This window comes from Orcinus orca, chromosome 11 (genome assembly GCF_937001465.1).
Source record: "Orcinus orca chromosome 11, mOrcOrc1.1, whole genome shotgun sequence".
In the NCBI taxonomy this organism is placed as follows: Eukaryota; Metazoa; Chordata; class Mammalia; order Artiodactyla; family Delphinidae; genus Orcinus; species Orcinus orca.
In genome coordinates, this window is record NC_064569.1 from 65558450 (window position 1) to 65580183 (window position 21734).

Here is a 21734-nt window from a genome sequence, read left to right on the forward strand (position 1 = left end):
TGAGAGGCCCGCGTACCACCAAAAAAAAAAAAAAAAAAAAAGACTCTGTCCCTAAGAGGCTTAAAACAGATATGGCATTAAAAGCTACTGTGGGGAGAGACTGCCAGCCAGAGATAGATGTCCATTCTTCTCCATTATTCATGCCCATGCTTTTCTTTATTACTTGTATAATAATTAAGTGGAATATTCTTTGAAAGAAAAATATTCCCTAATGCTACTTATGTTCACTAATTATACCTGTAGTGATTAGAAAGAATAGAGAGAAAAAGCTGCATAGAATATTTGAAATGTATGGGGTTCAAACTACATTAAAGTAAGTCAGTAAAAAATTACATCTCACTGTTTTAATCCCAAATTTTCATTTATTTATTTTTTTGCGGTACGCGGGCCTCTCACTGTTGTGGCCTCTCCCGTTGCGGGACACAGGCTCCGGACGCGCAGGCTCAGCGGCCATGGCTCACGGGCCCAGCCACTCCGCGGCATGTGGGATCTTCCCGGACCGGGGCACGAACCCGTGTCCCCTGCATCGGCAGGCGGACTCTCAACCACTGCGCCACCAGGGAAGCCCCCAAATTTATTTTTTGTAAATACAGTTATAGCTTCTTGTTTCACTGTAAAATCTATTATAAATAGTTTAAGTATCATTTGAAATTATCTTTCTCTGGCAGTTTCTTTAAAATCTGAAGCTATAATCATATTTCTAAGTTTTGCAAGGTACTAAGCATAATGATTCATTTTATCATATTAAGATGACTCATCCTCAAACCAGAAATAATGATATGTGGTAATTTTGAAAAAACCTCTTGATCCATTTCAGCTCTTTTAACTCCTTTGTTAAGGCTTTCTAGAAATCTCTGTTTTGCTCCTCTGGGGATCCCTAAACTAGAAGGTAGACATTTAAGTGATTCCTAAACTACTGTAGACCCTAGGATGTAATAAACATGAATCTTGCAGTTCTTGTAGGTTACTTGCTTTCAAAGGATTTATCTTTCTAGTAGAAGAGCAAACTGTATGCCTGCATGGTAGAAAATTCTTCTGATTTTGAAACTTAACTCCAGGCACTTAATTTTGTGGGAAAGTTATGATACCTGAATTGCTATGAATACAAAATATTCATGAATTTTAGAAGGTGCTTCTGTAATTGCAACCAGAGCTTCAAAGTGCAGAAATATGAGTCAGTAATTTCCAGGCAACACCGTGCAGGGCATGAGAGAAAAGGTTAACTGCAATGCCTTCCTCAGTACCACAGTGCTCACTGTTATTAAAGCCATAGGTCTCTGACTCTTCCTGATTCGTGGGTACACATTTTTCTCTGACCAGACACGGTTGTTGCTATTGGAAGTGCAGCTTGTCTGCCTCCTGCTCTGTCCCACTGGCCTGTGCCCTGCAGGCAGTGATGGGATGCCAGGGAGCTGGATGGCCTTGTCTAAGTGGCTTTTACTCTGGTGCCTGCCGATTTCTCGGCCTCCAGATACTGAACACTTGGTCCTTAATGATGTTTGTTCACATCCTTATAGTTTTGCAGGAGTGATTTGGTCACTTACTGTGCTGCTGTTTGGGAGAGGATCAGTACGGCTTTCCTTCACCAGTATATCCTTTGAATAAACCCAGGATGTCGTGTAATTGTAATCCCATTCCTTTCTAAATGTCCTCTGCAGATTTTAGTATGATCTTTTATTAGTCTTACAACAACACTGTGCGGTAGGCAGTGGGACAGATATTATCTCATTTTCGACATGGGAATCTGAACATCGTTAGCAGTTACACAGCTAGAACTCAAGATTTCTAACCCAGTTGTTTGTCTGCCCAGAGAGAAAGAAATTATGGCCTAATCAGTCTCTTCTGGGGAGATGAAAAGCAGCTTCACAGGAAAATCACAAGTAAAGCCTAAAGACCCTGTAGGAAATACTGGGAGTGCAAAGTTGGGATCTAACTCCAGAATTCTCTAGGGAACAGGAGTTTTGTCTTCAATTTACAGTATTTGTGTTGCAAATGGCTATTCCTGATGGAGCAGTGAGTACAGACCGTCCTTTATCTGGGATTGGAGGCATCTAGGAGTTTTATTTATTTCAGATTGGTCAGGGATGTTTACCTTCTACAGTGATGGACATTCTCTTCCTTCATTAGCTATTTAAGGATTTCTCTATGATACCTCCCCCTCAACACACACACACACACACACACACACACACACACACACACACATTACTGCTGCCTCAGTTATTTCTCTTACAGCTTAAGAATGTTCTCTTTGGAAAGGGTTTTCTCTAAGAGGAGCTCCTCATTCACAATTGGATAGTTTGTAACAAAACTCACATTTTCACTCTGTTTGGGAAGAGTTAGGAAAGGTATCACAGTGTGGTAACATTTGATCTTGCATTTGAAGGATGAGGATAGGCATTTCCAGACATATTTCTTAGTATTTTCAGAAAATTTCCTTCCTTCTGCCAGTCCAATGAATTTTTATGTTATTGTAACTACAGGAAAAAAAGTATTTTTTCTAGAACTTTAGAAATAGAGCCCCAGTGCACTCACTATTCCAGAAGGAAAACCTGCATTTAATGTTGAATAGTCATTAGGTTAGCAACAAGAAAAGCGTTAATTTCAAATACGGCAAAAAAATTCTGCTCTTTTTCATATACACCTAACTTCTTTCTGGAGATTATTGCTTCTCTTCTCACATGTTTTACTTCATATATATATGAAGTACGTGTGTGTGTGTGTGTGTGTGTGTGTGTGTATATATATATATATATATATATATAAAGCAATTTTATATATATGTACACACTTCCAATTCTGGAACTCCCTTTTCTTTTCTGCTTTTCTTTAGGACCAATAAATGGCATTTTCCAAGGTACCTTCTTTAGAGTCTCTTTTCAATTTTGAAATAACATCTGAATTTTTAGACACCAGGCTTTATTAGTGAAGAATGGATAGCATTCTCTTATTTTATCCTACTAATTACCAATCGTAATTTCATATCTTGCTTTCCAGCCTGTTCCTCAGTTAGATTTGGGAATAATGAAGAAGTTTTCTAGGGGCATCTCAAAAATGACTTGGGGCCAGACACGTATGCCATTTGCAGCAGGTCCATACCTTGGCTGGTGATAAAAACTTCCCTTCCAAGAGTTCCTGGCAGTATAGGATTTAACCATCTTCTGTAAAACTTGCTTGACAAATATCTTAAATGTTTACATTTTGATGTTATGTCATTAATTTAATGGAATAGACATCATTCATTACAGTCTTTCTCCCTATATGCATTCTAAAAATTACTAAATTTCTTGTAAATACACAATATTCCAGGATCTCCACGCATCTCAGATAATAGTTTATATATTCTTTCCATTAATGTCTAACACAGTGATTTAGGAATACCAAGCACTCAACAAATACTTGACTGAATAAAGAAAATGCATGAGTTAATGCATACATCCATGAATGAATAAATAAATTAGATGATCAAATAATTCTTCTGGTGTTTTCTTCTCTAACTCTCAAATCTCCACCCTCTCTCCATTGGCTACTCTGCCCAACTTTTCCCCATCCTAAATCAGCCTGCCTCTCTGCATTAAACCCTGACTTACATCTCTCCTTCCAGTCACCTGCAAACTTTTAAAAAGTATAGTCTAACCTTACTGCCTGCACTTACTTTCCTGCTTACTCCTTGATCACTCCAGTTCTTTCAGCTCCACTCTGCAGAAATGGCGATCCTGGGGGAAATTCACAGCATCTCAGTCACTAAGTTCCATGACCTCTGTTGAATCCACTTTCAAACAGAATTTGCACTTCACTTCACCTTGTTGAACGCTCAGTCATTATTAATACTCTGCTCTGGAGGCCCCTCACATACTATCCTGGTTCTCGTTCAGTTGTTTGGTTATTTTTGTTCATATTTGGTTATTTTTGTTCATGGTCTTTTTTTCCTTGGTCCCTCTTTAATACTGTGTTTGGCCTTGGATTTCTCCTTCCTATTCTGTAATCTCTTCCTGGATATATGCTTGCTATGTTATACTTAATTCCCAAGGTCTATAGGTATATCCAAACTTATGAAGACCTTTCTCACACATGATATAAAAATCCCTACGGTCCCTGTTCTTCAGAAGATTTATGCAAATATTTAAAGTTTTGTGCAACAGCTGAGAAAGCTGGTATCCTTAAAGCTTATTATTTATTTGTTTATTTATTTTGGAGGATGGCTTCCTCTACTTGTAATCCTCTAGGCTTTAATGAATTACAAGAATATAATCTATATGTTACTAATTGCTAGTACCAAATTTTTTTCAGGAAGTAAGAGAAAACACATTATCAGGCCATCTTCTTTTAAGAATGGAGATTGCAAACTTAACCAGCTTCTGGGAAGTGTAAGATTTCCTTTTCTCTCCAGTAACACCCTTACCGGAAAATGCTAAATTCTTGGTCTCACGTGCACACACTGAATTAGATACATTCTAGGCCACCAGGAAACTCAGCTCACATTCGATACACTAAGTACTAACTCATTTGGATTATTATTGCAAACACCCAGAAGTCTCTGCTGTGAAGAGACAGTACGTGGTTGCCGGTGAACCAAAGTCTTAGATTTGGGGTAGATAAAACGGATGAGACACTGCTTTAACAATATGCCCTTCTATATGCATTGTTCTTCGTATGGGCAGTGTTTTGTGTTTATGGATTTGCATCAGGATATCTGTGTGTCTGTGTATCTGTGGAACTAAGGAACAACTGCTGCCACTCGACCTGGTGTGTACATTCAAACTTATCTCAGACCACACCACTCTCTGTTGTCCCCAGTACAGCCTGAATGTTAGTTGCCATTTATTATCACAGTTGCCTTTTTATTCTTATTGTAGGGAGGTATTTTCTTATACCCAAGCGTCTGTTAAAAGAATATCCCCATGAAACACAGAAAGTACTATATATTGTGGTACATTTTTGGGGAACAACTGAAAATTATTTCTTACTTAATATGCAAGCAGAATGCATCTCTGTCAGGTTTATTGTTCTAGTTGTATATTTTGAGTATAGTAGGCTTCACTCATTAATGTTTCCTCTTGTGGCCCATGTTGGCTTTTGATTTGTCATTTCTTCTTAACGTCCTCTTCATTTGTTTACCCTCAGCATCCTGTAAATGCTGCTAAATAAATGATTTTTAGTGGTTGCCATATTCACATTGTATTTCAATGTGTAATGATGATTTTTACACTTGTTATAAAAATATTAACAATTAAAAAAAATATTAACAATTAAACAGATAAAGTGAAATTATATACAAGGTTCATTCAAAAGATTAACATAGAAAAATCAGGTAGAAGGACCTGAAGGGATCATCTGCTTCAGCTTGCTGCCTTCCTGCAGGTTTAGTGATGAACAGTAACAGTAACAACAGCAACAGCAACAATATAGCAGCATCTCTGTAGTTTTGGGGGTTTTTTTCAGGTTACAAAATGCTTTCGCATGCATTTTATGAAATTACGGGAGGTCCAGAAACGCGGATGTAGCCTTTTTTCCTCCATCTTAAAATATTACAAAAAGAAGACCTAGCAAGGGAGGACCTATGGGTAGGCCAGACATAGAGGCAATGGGCAATCCCAGCTGGGCAGCTGATCCCACTGGTAACAGCATTTTCTGCCTGACAGAATGTGAGAATACAGTTCAGTGTCTCCGAAGTCTAATGTTGGGGTAGAAGGTGTGTGATGTTGCCTCATGTTGGCAGTAACCATGTCTACTTCATTTTCCATTTTCTCACATCTGCACTGTGAAGTCACCACTTCACTTGGTGTTTTTTGTGAGTACAGGAGGGTGGGGTTTTGAAAATCTTTAAGTTTTACAGTATCTAAATTTCCAAACTATAAAGCATCTAAAAAGTTTCCTGAAAATACACTGAGCGGTTATTTTCGTTAGGTAATACTTCCTGCAGGGAACCGATATGAGAATTCATTTGTTTACATAAAGATAGATAGATAGACAGATGGGTGATAGATAAAGATGAAGCCCTTATTGTGTGTATAACACCTGTTTCATACTATGGAAGAATGAAAGAAATATAAGAGGAAATTGATTGAAAAGAACAGATATACGCTACCATCTACTTTATATGCTCACCTATCTTCGTGTGTTCATAGGTGTGAGAACTCTCATAGGTCTGGATGCTCATGAAAAGAAAGAACAGAAGAGAGAAGAGTGAGAGGGAATTCTCAGAGTGGGGAGGCACATTGATTGTGAAGATAAAGACTGTTTGTGGGATGTTTAATTGGAACATCTTATCACAAAGAGACTGGCAAAGGTGGCAGTTAGCACCTTGATACTTCAAAAAAATAGATTTATTTGCCTATGGTGGAAGGATATTTCTCTCAAAAAGTAATGCATTCAGTGATGCCTTTTTGGTTCCTTTTTGCAGATGTTATGCTTCTTACTGAAACAATGATTGATGCTAATAACTATTTGAATGCCAGATGTGTGTGCCTTTTGTGCCCTTCCCAGGAACCACAGTCATCCCTTCGTGACTTTGCTATGTCATGGTCAACCACTTCAGCCTCAGTTAGACATGATCTGTCCAGTGGATTTAGGGGTTACAATTCAATGTGGGATTTGAATTGTAATTGTCCATCACAGTGAAAAACTGTTAGTTCTAATCAATCTGTCTTTATTACCATTTTCATCATAATTCTCACTGCTCTGTTTTTATATAAGGTTGCCATTACCACCTGGAGCTTTTTCAGGACTCTGGAAGAATCAGGAGGCATTCAAGCATTTATACTTTGAAAAATTTCCTGTAAGAACTTTATTGTACTTTTTTTTTAAAATCATCTTACACACTTCTCTATAGTTCTTGCCTATTAAGTTGAGTAGCTGGCTTTTAGAATCATGGATCACAAAGCAACTTTTAAAGGTTATTTGGACCAGTTTCCAGATCTCAGGGATAAGAATGCCCAAACCTCAAATGTCTAAATAAGTCATTTTAATATTTTTTATCAATCTCTGGACGTAGAACTTTCTCCGTTTCTCTTAGCAGCTTTTTCTGAAACGTAACAGCCTTTCATATCAAGAAAGGTTTTGTTAAATTAAAACTTCTGGGGACTTTCTGTATGATTTCTCACATTGGATTCCTCTGCACAGACTGAGAACATCTGATCAGAACTGGACACTGTCATTAGAACCTCTTTACCTCCTCTCCCCCGGTTATGTGAGCAAAATTTGTTCTGTTTGCCAGAAGTTGTGTTTTTTTAAATCCCTTTAGCTATTACTGACATTCTTTCCTGAGTGTCCTCTGAGTTCTTTATTTTATAATACAGATACAGGATAGAGACAGTGTTCTCAACGCCTAACCCCCAGTGCTCTGGATAACAAACAGTATCTTTCTGTGTTCTGTTTTATCATTTACCTATTACTCTGTGGTTTGTGTTTATAACAGCACATAATTGATAATACGCGAAAGGGTCCCACTATCATCTTTCTGCTGTTTCTTCGCTTCTATTTCTTTCCCTGAGAGAGATACCTGGTCCTCATTTTACACTGGGTAAAAAAGAATGAATGATTAGAATTTCATTTTAAAAAAAGGTGAGTCTGTTTAGCATTCTATCTTTATTATTTGTGAAGGACAGCTAACCTAATCAACTAGACAAATGACAAGAATTAAAATAGCTTCCTTTAGAAAGACATCTCAGGGTTAAATGACCTCAGTAGCCAAGATTAAACATGCCCCAAGGGACTGTGGCAGAGAAGATCTGTCAGTAGAGTTGACTCCAATCAGCCCAATCTATCTGCCTGATGGGCCGCAGTCAAATCACCAGAGTACTGATGTGATTAATTACAACCTGACAGTGGTTCATAATATGTGCACGTGGTTTTCAGCATGACCACCTTTAACACTGAAAGCTCCTTCAAAGCCCCATAAACCATAGTTTATGGTTAAACTATATGTAGTGAATCTATACTCTGTCTTGTTACCCTGACCTCAACCCTTTCATCTAAGGACTTAATAACAGCACAGAAGGGTTCTATAACTTGCTCCCAGTTTAAGTAACAGAGCTGACATTTGGACCCATATATTCTGGCTCCAGAGCCCATGTCTTTACTTTACTCTCTGATAGTAATTGCAGTAAGAGCTGCCAGTTATTCAGGGCTCATGATGTGCCAGGGTCTGCCCTCTTTAGATGCCCCATCTCATGTATGCTTCTCACAGCCTTATAAGGTATGGTCCATTACCCTGTTTAATAGATGAGCATACTGAGTCTTAGGAAGATTTAGAAACACAAATAGTGACTCACCTGGATTTGTCCTGAAGCCCATGCTTGTAATACAGGTATTACTGTAACTCAGAAGCATTAGGGAAAATAATATTTATTTCTTTCTACTTCTTATTCTTCTTGATTTTTCATTCTATTGTGATACCTGGACCAGTGAAGATGTACTGCTACTCTTGAGTCGATAAAAGAAAATAAATTTTATACTTACTATTTAACTATATTTCACTGAAGCTTCAGTACAATCCAAATCTATGTTAACAAACTAGTGGTCTATTTTGTAATTATTCATAAAGAGCTTTAATGCTTTTAAAAATTAACACAATTAAAGAAGAAATCTATCAAAGAACTACTTTGCAATACCAAAGTATACTGGAAATATTGAGCTATTATTTCTCCATTAAAAGGAAGAAATTGGGTTCATAAGCTTTACAACTCTCAGTTCAAACACTTAACGTGAACATATATAAGAACACTTTTATTCCTGGCTGTTAGGGGAGCAGAGAGATTCTAGTAGGCTTTCAAAATCAAAAATAATTTAATTCCATAGGCTAGTTATGAAAATAATTCAGATGATTACAGTAAACCTATTTCTATCACATTTTATATTTTACCAAGCTTAAAAATGATTACATTACCTAATACTATATGCTAATCAGACATTATTTATTCTTATTTTCAGGGATACTATGACACCATGGATGCTGGTTACATGGATGAAGAAGGTTATATATATGTTATGTCTCGAGTTGACGACGTGATAAATGTTGCAGGTCACAGGATTTCTGCAGGTGCTATTGAAGAGGTATTGATGACTATTGGTCTTTTATTCCAGGTGGTGTTTAGGAACAGAACTGAGCTGAAGTCAATACTGAGGTTGTCCATATTGAGGTTAAGTCATTCCACTTGGAAAATTTCCAGACCCTTCCTTTGAAGCATAGGCTCGGTTGGTCACTCTGGTATTTCTCTCAGCTCACTTTCTCTCCTGTGGATTTTCCTGTTCTCCAAATTCCCCTGATTCCTGCCTGAGTGGTAGAGAGGAATTTTAAGCACTTACATATATTTGTAATTTATGGGAGAGTCTATATACATTTGGTTCTTGATCCTTGCTACCTGATTGCTTCTAGCTTCTTGATTTGCGCCTGTTGATAACCAGGTTTACGTATAGTCTTTACTGGGTGTGTGATTTCAACATTTTATCATACTCTTAAATCCTGAGAATTTTCTTCCAATGTAAATTACACAAAGTCCCCAGAAGAGTATTTTAAAATGTTTTCAATTTTTTTTACCTTAAAATAGAATAAAATCCTCCTTTTTATTGTATAATACTATGAGTTTTTTACTTATAGTATAGATTCTTGTAGCCATCACCAACAACCAGGATACAGAAAAATTTCAACACTGCCCAAGAATTTCCCCATAATGTCACCTTTTTATTCTGACCTTCCCCACCCCTAACCCCTGGGAACCACTAATTTTTTTTTTGTTCCTATGTTTTTTTGTTCCTATGTTCTAGAATCTCATATAAATGGAGTAATACAGTATGTAACCTTTGGAGACTGGGCTATTTCATTTAGGAAAGTGCGTTTGAGATCCATTCAAGTTGTGTGTATGTCGATTATGTGTCCTTTTACGTTGCTGTGCAGCATTCCACTGTGTGGATGTACTAACCCATTTATGTTTCCTTTACCCATTAGAGGATATTTTAAGTGCTTCTAGTTTGCGGCAGTTATAAATAATGCTGCCATATACATTCAAGTTCAGGTTTTTGTGCAAAAGTTAGTTTTCATTTCTCTAGGATAAATGCCTGTAGTGAGTCTGCTGGGTTACATGTTAAGTGTATGTTTAGGCTTGTAAGAAACTACCAAACTGTTCTCTAGAGCGGCTGTGCCATTTTATATTCCCACCCATAGTGTCTGAGGGGGTCTGTTTCTTCCCATCTTCATTAGTACTCAGAATTGCCATTGTTCTTTATTTAAATCATTCTAATAGATGTGTAAAGGTATCTAATTGTGTTTTGAATTTGATTGTCTGTAATGACTAAAATGTTGGAAACCTTTTCTTGTGTTTATTTGCCATCAATGTTCTTCTCTGTCATTAAAATCTTCTGCCCATCTTTTTAAAAATTGGGTTGTTTTTCTTATTGTTCAGTTTTGAGAGTTTTTAAGGTATTCTGGATACAAGTCCTTTGTTTGATATGCAGTTTGAAGATATGTATTTTTTTCCTGTCTGTGACTGGTCTTTCTATTCTCTTAAAAGTGCTCTTAATAGAGCAAAAGTGTGTTTCATATTGATGAAGTCTAATTCAGCATTTTTTTCTTTTATAGATGATGATGTTTATCGAAGAACTCTTTCCTAACCCAAGGTCATACTTTCTTCTTTGTTTTCACCTAAAATTTTATAGTTTTACATTTTATATCAATTTACATTTTGAGGGGTTTTTTTGTATATAGTGCAAGATATAGGTTGAGGATTTTTTTTTTAATGTGTATGCCAATTCTTCCATGTGTTATATGTCGCAAAGACTGGACTTTCTCCATTGAATTGCCTTTGCACCTTTGTAAAAAATTAGCTGACAGTATTTGAGTGGGTCTATTTCTAGAGTATCTCTTGTTTTATTGATCTGTGTGTTTACCTTTTCACCAATACTATTCTGTCTTGATACTTTATAGAATGTCTTAGAGTTGAATAGTGTCCACTATTTTCGAAATCGCTCCACTTTTCAAAAATCGTGTGGATGTTCTGTTCCTTTACTTTTCCATATATATTTTAGAATGAGCTTTTCTATAGTTAAAATAAATCCTGCATGGATTCTGATTGGGATTGTGTTAAATCTATAGATGGATTTGAGAAAAATTGATATCTGGACTATACTGAATTGTCCAATTCATGAACTTTGTATGTCTTTCCATTTATTTAGGTCTTTTTTGATATGTTTCACTGACATTTTATACTTTCTAGTATGCAGATTCTGAACATATTTTCTTTTTTTTAAATTTATTTTTTTATACAGCAGGTTCTTATTAGTTATCCATTTTATACATATTAGTATATACATGTCAATCCCAATCTCCCAATTCATCTCACCAACACCACCCCACCCCCGCCGCCGCTTTCCCCCCTTGGTGTCCATACGTTTGTTCTCTACATCTGTGTCTCTATTTCTGCTCTGCAAACCAGTTCATCTGTACCATTTTTCTAGGTTCCACATATATGCGTTAATATACGATATTTGTTTTTCTCTTTCTGACTTACTTCACTCTGTATGACAGTCTCTAGATTCATCCACGTCTCTACAAATGATCCAATTTCTGAACATATTTTCTTAATTTATACCTAAGTATTTAGTTTTCTGAGCTATTGTAAATAGAATTTTTTTTAGTTTTGGTTTCCAAATTTTCATTGCTAGTGGATATAGAACTGCTATTGACTTTTATGAACTGATATGTATCTTATGATCTTGCTCAATTCATTTATTAGTTCTAAGAGTTGTGTGTATATGTGTGTGTATGTGTTTGTATTTCTTGGAATTTCCTGTGTGGACAATCATGCTGTCTGTGAATAGAGGTAGTTTTATCACTTGCTTTCCAATCTGAATATTTTTTATTTCTTTCTCTTGCCTTTTTGAACTGGTCAGAACCTCCACTATGATACTGAGTAAGAGTGATGAGAGCAGTTACCCTCGTCTTGTTCCTGATCTTAGGGTAAAAGCATTCAATATCTTACCATTAAGAATGACGTTACCTGTAGATGTTTCTGTAGATGGCCTTTATCAGATGAGGAAGTTTCCTTCTATTACTAATTTGCTGGGGTTTTTTCTTTTTTTTTTTTTAATCTTGAAAGAATGTTAAATTTTATCAAATGCTTTTTCTGCTTCTATTGATATGATTGTGTGGGTTTTCTTTTTAAGCCTGTTAATATGGTGAATCACATTAATTAATTTTCAACTGTTGAACCAGCTTTGCATTGCTTGGGATATACCTCACTTAGTTGCAATGTATTATTGTTTAATATATTGATTTTTTTTTAATTTATAGTAATTTTTGCTGATCAGAAGTTGGCTTTGTGTGGTAATCGTGTTTTTAATAGTGTTTGTATCATTTATCTTTTTTCATCCTTTCCTTTTTAATATATCTAGATCATTATGTTTCCTGTGGCCTTTTTGTAGATAACATAGTTGGGTCTTGCTCTTATTTTAATCCAGTTTTACAATTTCTATCTTTTAACTGGTGTTTTTAAGACCATTAACATTTAACTTAAGTATTGATATATTTATGTCTCCAAGTTTATTATTGGTTTCCTTCTTGCCTTTTCTCTTTTTTATTTCCCTCATGTTACATTTTCTCCCTTCTTTTAAGTCATTTGGTTCTTTTTTAGTAGCTTCTATTTCTTTGCTGGGAACTTCTCCATTCATTCCAAGGGTGCTTGCCCATACTTTCTGGGCCACAGTTACTGTGGAGTTGTTAATATTTATCTTTGTTAATTTTATCCTAAATGTGCAAATGAGGCATTCTTTGTCAAAGACAGATTTCTTAATAATAAGTGTGTCATTGCTTTCTTACTCCTGGTCTTATCCCTAGGTGACCCAACAAGAGCCGATGGGAAATTTCCCTACATAAGTAGCCAGCCACACCATAGATGAGAAATAAGGAAAATTATTTTTCTCTGCTTATAAAGAGGAAGGAGGCAGCTATCTTTCCCCCTCCTAAAGAGGTCTCCTTGGACACATAATAGCCTGAATCCAAACTCCAGTTCTTTGATATGTACATAACATCTCTCCAGGAGGCAGATAGCCCCGTGTGTCTCAACTTTTACAACCTAGAAATGTTTCCAACTTCTAAGCCTTCATCTTTTTGACATGTAAATACCAAGGAAGATAGTGAGTGGGCCAGTCTCCCCAGCACCTTATGAGTTTAACCTAGGGATCTAGTCTAGGATGTAAGCATTTTGCCCACCCAGGGAAATTAGAAAATTTTATTGTCCTTTCATATCAGAGCAATTGACTAAACAAACAGCTATAGATCAAATTCTCAAGGTATTTGAAGAGTCTCAGGAGGCTAGGGTTTTTTATAGGGCCAATGAGGAAATCTGGAAAAGTTTTATTCCCCTACAGATACAATAGCTACATTAAAATCTTTATCTGATATTTGTAATATTTGGATTGGGGTTTGGCATTTGTTGATTAACTTTTTTAAAGGAGTGTTTAGGTTTTCCTAATTCTTTTCATGTCCAGTAATTTTGCATTTTATATTTTGACTATTACTTTATGAGATTTTGGATCCTTTGAAAATCGTCTGGATTTTTGTTCTTGTGATTGTTTATTTTAGCAGATGGTCAAGCCACTTAAGATCATACCACACGTCCTTACCCACTTTCTGTGGATTGTGGTTCCAATGTCAATTTTGTTTTCAAAGCCTTTACAGTGCTATTCTAGTACATCTCACTGTGTCTCTCTCCCAGAGGCCAATCTGAAACTCAAGTTAAGTGCTCAGAATCTGTGCTATGCTGATTCTGGTTGGATTCATGCATATACAACTTTACAGTAGGCTCAGGACATCATACTCAGATTTAAAATATCCCTTTTTCTAGCTCCTTTCTCTCCACGATCTACTCTTCACTTTTTGATTCCCAGGGCTCCCCCTTACTGCTCTTCTCGGTATAAAGTCAGGGCTTCAACCTCCCCGTACTCCTGCTGGGGTTCAGTCCTGCAAGGTCTACCTACATAGCGTCCCTGGGGAGAGGAAGGGACTCTGTCTCTTTGTTAGCACTTGCCTGGTATAGGGCAGAGCTAGTCAACAGGGATCAACTCTCAGGAACTGGATGGCTGCTGGTGCGGAGGACAAGTGGTACTGAATCTTTCCTGGCTCTCTTGGTGTAAGATGGGGGAGTCCCCAGTGCTCCCTCCCCAGGATCTGCTGCACAGTGATAGTGGAGAAGGGAGAGGACACAGCTTTTTGGCTGCATTCACCTGGTGAAAGGTGTGAAGAGTCAACAAGGTGGTTACAGCTCTGTAGGAAGGAAGAGAGACACTGCTTCTTCATTGGTGTCCATCTGGAGTAGGGACAATAAAATCAAAATGATTCTGTTTCCCAGCTCCTCTGCTCCTTTTCCTGGACCTCTAGGTGGACACAGCAGGCATTTCTTAGGGCTTTTTCTGTCTGTACTTATTGGCAGTTCCACATTTTTGACTGATATAGAACCCAGGCCAGAATATATAGGAGGCAAAATCAACAAACCAACAAACCATAACAACAATGAAAACCAAAAACTTCTAAACAAGCAAAAAACAAGGGACTCACCATCAGGTTGTCTCTTAAGTTCTGATAGAGTCTTCTGGTATGAATTTTTTTATTTATTTATTTTTTTTTGCGGTACGCGGGCCTCTCACTGTTGTGGCCTCTCCCGTTGCGGAGCACAGGCTCCAGACGCACAGGCTCAGCGGCAATGGCTCACGGGCCCAGCCGCTCCATGGCATGTGGGATCTTCCCGGACCGGGGCACGAACCCGTGTCCCCTGCATCGGCAGGCAGACTCTCAACCACTGCACCACCAGGGAAGCCCTTCTGGTATGAATTTTAGCCCAAAGTATTCCATCACAATTAGTGGAAGTGATAAGATGGAATGTATTTACTCCATCTTTTCCAGAACCAAACCCAGAATAGTTTTCGAATGGAATGGGGCAAACTGCAGTTTAAATTAAAGAAAATGCTTAAAGCAGTATGACTGATAATGCAGTAGGATGAGAGTATGCAGAATCATAGTTCCCCTTTCTCTAATTAAAAAAATGGTCGCTTTCTCAAAAGGTTGTACTTAACTTCAGCCCAAAATTAATACTTAACACTTCTTGTCATGTAGGCTTTTCTTTCTTAGTGACAGTCAATGTGATATTATTTGAGTAAAAGGAAATAATTTTATAAAATATTTTGGAACATGTGACTTTTATCTGCTGTTATAATATTGTTTTTAACTGACTGTGAATTTTGTGATAACCTGAAATTGAAATTTATGCTTCATGTATTTTGGCGTGTTCACAAAAGATGGTTCTGGCTTCAGGAACTTTTAATTTCTTGCTTATAGGAGATTACGTCCATTTCTGGCAGACTCAGCTAATCAAAATACAGAGATTACATATGCGTAGCTGTTATTATCAGTCAAAATTCTCAGTGCTCTCTTTTATTTTTAGAATGAAGAGTGCCAACCTATTCAAATATATATTGTGCTTTAATGTTTCTACTGACATGCTTCTCACTATATGTAACAGCAGAGTGAGGCAGGCAGAAGATAGGCAGTTAAAACAGCAAAATTGAAAAAACTGTGCCAGAATCCATGACATCTAACAGGAATTTTGTCCCTGGGTCTTAGAGTGCTCATAGCATGTAACAGGACACCTCTCAGCCTTAAGCCTTCTTGAAGTGAATGTCTCCCTTTATATGAATTAAATGATTAACTCTTTATTGTATTTTTATGTCTAATAAGGAAATTAATATCTCAATTCTGGGTTGTCTTCTCCATGTTAGAATCTATTAGAGGGTTGAAAACCAACATTTTTACCGGCTTTTTCCCAGCTCCTTAGTAAAGTTGTTTAACAAATTGATAATATGTACATGAAATGTTCATATTAATGACAGCTTTTACTAAAGTGCCCAAACCTTATTTTATATTTAAATGCTTTTCTGGGAGTCTTAATAATGAATGCTGGATTCCACTTTGATTTTTTGAAATAGGACTTGAGGGTCTTAAATCCATTGGGAATATTATTTATAGAAAATAAAAATAGACTGAATGTCTATTTATATACAGTGAAAATATCTGAGCTTTTTCAGTTTCCCAAAGTAACATTTGACAAATTTGTCACCTTACATAAGACTAAATCAAACAGAAATTCTACTAAAATGACTACATCACAAACATTTCAGGAAACGCTATGTTCTTTTCTGTTCTCGACATAAGAAAATAGAGTCCTACAATGGCTTTTAGAAATTTAAGAGGACATTATCCTTGCATATCCCAATGCATGTGAGGGCCTTCTATAAATATCAAGTAATAACCAAATCTGTTTGAACAGCTGATTAATCTTTGAAAGCCTACCATCTAGCTGGACAATTGGGACACTTAGGTGGAAGTTCAAGGTATTCTTAAGAAAAATGTGTCCTAAATCTGCTAGTTCAGGTCATGCGAGCTCAAGTTACTAGGAGTCAATGTGGTCCTTCTGCTTAGTTCTCTTTCACTGTTGTGGGCAGATCTTTTCATGCAGAGACATCTCCAGGGAACAAATTGGGCTCCCTGATTTCATTCTTTCACTTGTAGCTTAAGATTTAGTTTGTTAAATAATCCTGCGTGTATCCTTGGAAACTTGGAAACCTGGTGTTAAAATACTACATTTAAAGCCTAGGGCAGTGTTCGCATACAGGTTTCCCTTTCGAAGGTTATTCTGACCAAAGCATCACTGTTTGTTTTTCAAGCTAGCTATTTTGTTCACTATCTTAGGAATAATTTCTTCAAGATTGAATATATTTCCATAAAGTGCATATTCAACAGAGATGCCGTGCAATTTCATTTCTACCCAACATTAAATGACTACTGGATGTAAATAGTTGTAAAATTGCTGAATATTTTCCTGGGCACTGATATGAATATTGATGAAGATGTGGAATCTGGCAGTTTCCTAGGTGACTCCATTGTCAGAGGAGGTAAAACAATATTCCTCCTCTTCCCATAGCAAAGACAATCTCCCTCTGCAGAGTGTATTTTACGAGGGTGCTTGATTTAAACTAATTTTTTCTAAAATTAAAATACTTAAAACATAATTAAGAAACCTGTATAATTTAGCCCACTAAAACCATAAAACCATTTAAATCAAATAAAATTTACACAAAAATGGCAGTACTGCAGAAACCAAGAATGACAGTTACTTGCCAGGCCTGTTACCATAACATTTATATGCTCACTTTGGGTAAAACAATTACCTTTTAAGTTGTGTCACTTTTTTTGGTACTTGAATGCCAGTTAACCACAGATACTTCATGAATTTTATATGGAGGGAATATATGAGTGGCTTTTGATTTCCGCCCCCCCCATAGGACATTTGGTGGGCTTCTGTCCCAATATGTTGCCAGGATATATTTTGATGCTTTCCCTTTTCACAATTCGGTTGTTGAAATCATTATTTGGCATGCAAATACTGTTTGTGGAGCCAACACAGAAAGCTGCCTCTCTTCCTTTATGGCATCTTTTTTAACACTGATAGAATAATATAATGTTTTATCCACTATAATGAACTTCATTTACAGATGGCACGGAATTCTGGAGAATGACATGTTTCTCACAGATTTTTAAGAATCATATCTTCAGTTGGCAAAAAATGGGAAACTTTGATATTATAAGGAATTGTGTTATATATTACTTCTGATTTTAAAATACTCTCTCTGCCCTTATAGAAAACCAGTCAGTGTTTTCCCATCCACTTCTAAAAACACTGAGACCAAGGATGGAAGTTAAAATAGCAAGGTGAAATCATGGCAGACTAGAAGTTTTGTTGTTCAATTTAGTTAAAATTATAGTCATACTGGTTAGGTGCAAAATATCTAGATGTATGATTTTTTTTTTTTTTTACAGTGATTTAAACTGTAAAACTTCAAAAACTCAGGTATAGAAGCACCAGTGAACACTTTAATAAATGGGCTTTTGACCATTAAAACTCTGGTTAGCCAGGTAGAAGTATTTTTCTCTATTCATTAAGGGAATACTAAATAGGATTTAAAGGATTGAACCTACCAAGTCTGTGTCCTACCTGCTATAGAGAAGTTATTCTCTTCCACGGGCTGGTGACCGTCAAGACTAACTGCCCAAACAAAGCTCTGACAATAAAATGTGTCTCTACTCTCAACATACAGACTGAAAAGAAAATAAGAACTTAACAAATGGGAAACATTTTGAGAGTTCACACTGAAGCAGTGAGAGAAGGTGGTATTGTATGGTCTGTGTAGTATGTGTTTTGCAGAAGCTTTTGAGTCAGGACCAACTAAAGGAAAGAGGGCATAGACACCTTTACCTCAGCAATGATGTTAATAAAACATATAGTACAAAAATCATTTATTTATCACGTACCATCCTGAGCACTGCAGGAGTCAAAAGCTATGTCGATGGCAGCCCTCACAACTGAATACTTCAAGGCTGATGCTCAGAACAGGATACGGGGCAATGTTGATTTGCATGCTTAATTAGGGGCAGTGTGAGTTAGTCCACTGGGTTTGTACCAAACATTCTAGCAGTTCATTGAGTCTTCTAGGAGTTCAGAGAAGAGAAAGCTCATTTTCAGCTTGAATTACTTTTTTTTTCCATAGAAAGTTTGGGATTTTTAGTGGCATGTCCCGGATTTTGTTGGTTTTTCTCTTCCCTCTGACTGTACCTTTACAGTGCAGTTTGTTAGCTTTTCCTTTTTCATACGGTCCTTAGATGTTAAGAGTTCTTTAAGGCTTTCACCTTTTCTTCTCACTGCTTTCTCCCCAGAGAATCTCATCCATGTGCATAGCTTTCATTGTCATCTATACATTAATGGCATTCAAATACACATTTTCAGATTAAGATTCTCCTCAGATCCAATTGCCTTGCCTTGGATGTCTGAAAGGTACTTCAAATGGAATATCTCCAAGATTTAATACATGATGTTTCCTCCCAAGCCTAGCCCTCACCAGCATTCTCTGGCTTAGAAAATGACACCACTATCCAACCAGCTACTCAAGCCAAAAACCACAGAATCATCTTTAACCCCTTTGACTTCTTACTTCATATGCTATTTATCATCAAATTCTGTCCATTTTACCTCTAAAAACTCTGGAATCTTTTTATACCCACTACTATAACCTTAGTCTACTATTGTAGCCTCTCTGGGTGTTTCCCTGGGTAAACTATGACACCCACCTTCAACAATCCTCTATTTATTCTTCACAATGAACCAAAGTAAGTTTTTGTTTTTCAAAATCCACTCTGAAGTGAAAGTAGCCAATCTGTAAAGGCTACATATGTAGGATTCCAACTATATTAACATTCTGGAAAAGAACTCTGGAGACAGTAAGAAAGATCAGTGGCTGCCAGGAGTTATTGGAAGGTGAGGGATGAATAGGCAGAGCACAGTGGATTTTTAGGGCAGTGAATCTACTCTGTAAAATACTGTAATCATGGATCCGTGCTGTAAAACCCACAGAGTGTACAACACCAAGAGTGAAGTCCAACGTGAACTGTGGAGTGGGGTGAGAGTGATGTGTCAGTGTTGGCTCAGCAGTTGTAACTACTGCTCTGGTGAGGGATTTTGATGGTGTGGAGGCTGTGTGTGAATGGGAGCAGGGGTTATATGGGAACAACGTACTTTCTGCTGCTCCATTTTGCTGTGAATCTAAAACTACTCTGAAAAAATAAAGTCTGTTGAAAAACCCATTCTGATCTTGCATCGCCTCCTTACCTCCTGAAAGTGCTTTATTACCTTCCAATGCTACTAAAATAGTTGGAAGCCCTTCGCATTCACAGCCCTTTTCTATCTCTGTAGCTTCATTTCCTCTTACACCATCCTCACTTTTGCTCTCTGCTTTCCAGCCACGTTGGTCCCTTTTAGATTTGAATGGTACAAGCCCCGTGCTTCCACAGGGCTTTTGCCCCGCCCCTGTATGCAAGGGTCCTTGCATACAGACCCTTTAGACCTGAGCTCATCCTGAGTCACTTCCTAAGGGGAGTCTTCTCTGAATTCCATATTCTTCTGCCACATTGGTTGCTTTGGTTCTATCTCTCATTTAGAAATCCAAGTTATTTCCCCAAAGATTGTACCACTTTACATCTAGACATTCATAGTAATTAAATATTCATGGTTATTTATTAACATCACCCTTTGCTACTAGACTGTAAGCACCGTGAGACAGTACCCAGCTTATTTTTGCTCACCACCAAGTCTATTGCAATATAGGAGGTTGGAGGATAGGAGGTATTAGTAAATGTTTGTTGACTGAATGCATGGAGGAAAGAATGAGGACTGCCAAACTAGCCCTTGGTTACAAGTTTGCTCACTGTTTTCTCCAGCCATAGGGGTTTGGAGTCACTTGAAATATATATTAATCTCTCAGAAAACAACTTTTTGAACATTGATTTTTAAAAGTCCCATCACAGCAGAATTTTTATTTTTCTTAATCCTAAGCGTCTGTATTTCATGTGGTTACTGTATTCTCTGAGTTCTTGTGATTCCAGATAGAAATTTGCTTTGCTCTTTAAGGCATTTAGAGCTTAGGGTGAACAATATGAAAATGGTTGGTCAACAGTGGTGATTATCTGATGTCAGGGCTTCACTCCATGTCCAGCCTTTTCTCCACATCTTGGAAAATCCTCTCTGGATGGGTGGTCACTCAAGAAGAGAAGTGTGCTCTGTTCATTGCTCAGTAACAGAGGTGGAAATAAAATCACCATTTATTTTTTTTAATTTTATTTTATTTACTTATTGGCTGTGCCATGCGGCATGTGGGATCTTAGTTCCCCAACCAGGGATCACATCGGTGCCTCCTGCAGCGGAAGTGCAGAGTCTTAACCACTGGACCGCCAGGAAAGTCCCAAATCACTGTTTATTGATGGGGCTGCCTTGGGTTCCTCTGGAAGGTGTCCTCATGGTAGCCAGCACTGAAGCCAAAACACCATGAGGCCATCTGTTTTCCGAGGCTCATTGCAATTTGTTCCCAAGTGGTATCACTGCATAGTTTCCCAGACTTCATTAATAAACAATTGAGATGAAGAAATCATTCCCTTACTTTCCAGGTAAGCTAAGCAGTTTGTCTTAATTGCTTAGTCAGCCTTTACTGAGTGACTACCTGGGGATCCTAACCGATCACCTCAGTACTAGTGATGTGAACGGTGCATTGGTAGTAATTTTCACAGAGGTAGCTATGGGTTTTTAAGTTATCTGATGTGTACTGTTTTCCCCAATTGAAATTATAAATATTGCATATATATGTGTATAGATATTCTAAATGAATGCTTGTTTTAAATTACAGTCTGTCCTTTCCCATGGCACTGTGGCCGACTGCGCTGTTGTTGGCAAGGAAGACCCTTTGAAGGGTCATGTCCCGTTAGCACTCTGCGTGCTGAAGAAAGGTGAGAGGTCTTTCTCCTCCCCGACTGCTGGGGCCCTGAATGATTAAAGTTAATTCAGAGCTTACCATCTGAACTTTCTCCCTAGATATAAATACAACAGAGGAACAAGTCTTAGAAGAAATTGTGAAACATGTTAGACAGAGCATTGGCCCCGTGGCTGCTTTTCGAAAAGCGGTGTTTGTGAAACAGTTACCCAAAACCAGATCTGGCAAAATTCCCCGCTCAGCTCTGTCTGCCCTTGTCAATGGCAAGCCATATAAGGTAAATTATCAAGGATGTTGAGTGCTTGGTTTTGAAATGTTTTCCCCCACTTCTTTGGTGTCAACTAAGATCTTTCAATGGTTCTCAAGCATGAATTATA

General features: G+C 37.4%; 1 protein-coding gene across 6 annotated transcripts in view; it reads left to right on the forward strand.

Annotated features, from left to right (window-relative positions):
• The window catches only part of ACSS3 (acyl-CoA synthetase short chain family member 3), a 144468-nt gene that overhangs the window by 119849 nt on the left and 2885 nt on the right, over positions 1–21734 (forward strand). For 3 of the 6 annotated variants that reach the window (XM_033407181.2, XM_033407180.2, XM_049694322.1), the window contains 6 exons: positions 6697–6778; positions 8932–9054; positions 10577–10614; positions 11887–11953; positions 21274–21373; positions 21459–21634. In XM_033407181.2, coding sequence (XP_033263072.1) covers positions 6697–6778; positions 8932–9054; positions 10577–10614; positions 11887–11953; positions 21274–21373; positions 21459–21634 — 586 coding nt within the window. Of the gene's footprint in view, positions 1–6696; positions 6779–8931; positions 9055–10576; positions 10615–11886; positions 11954–21273; positions 21374–21458; positions 21635–21734 lie in introns of those variants that run through there. The other 3 variants (XM_004280618.4, XM_033407182.2, XM_033407183.2) reach the window with 2 other exon arrangements.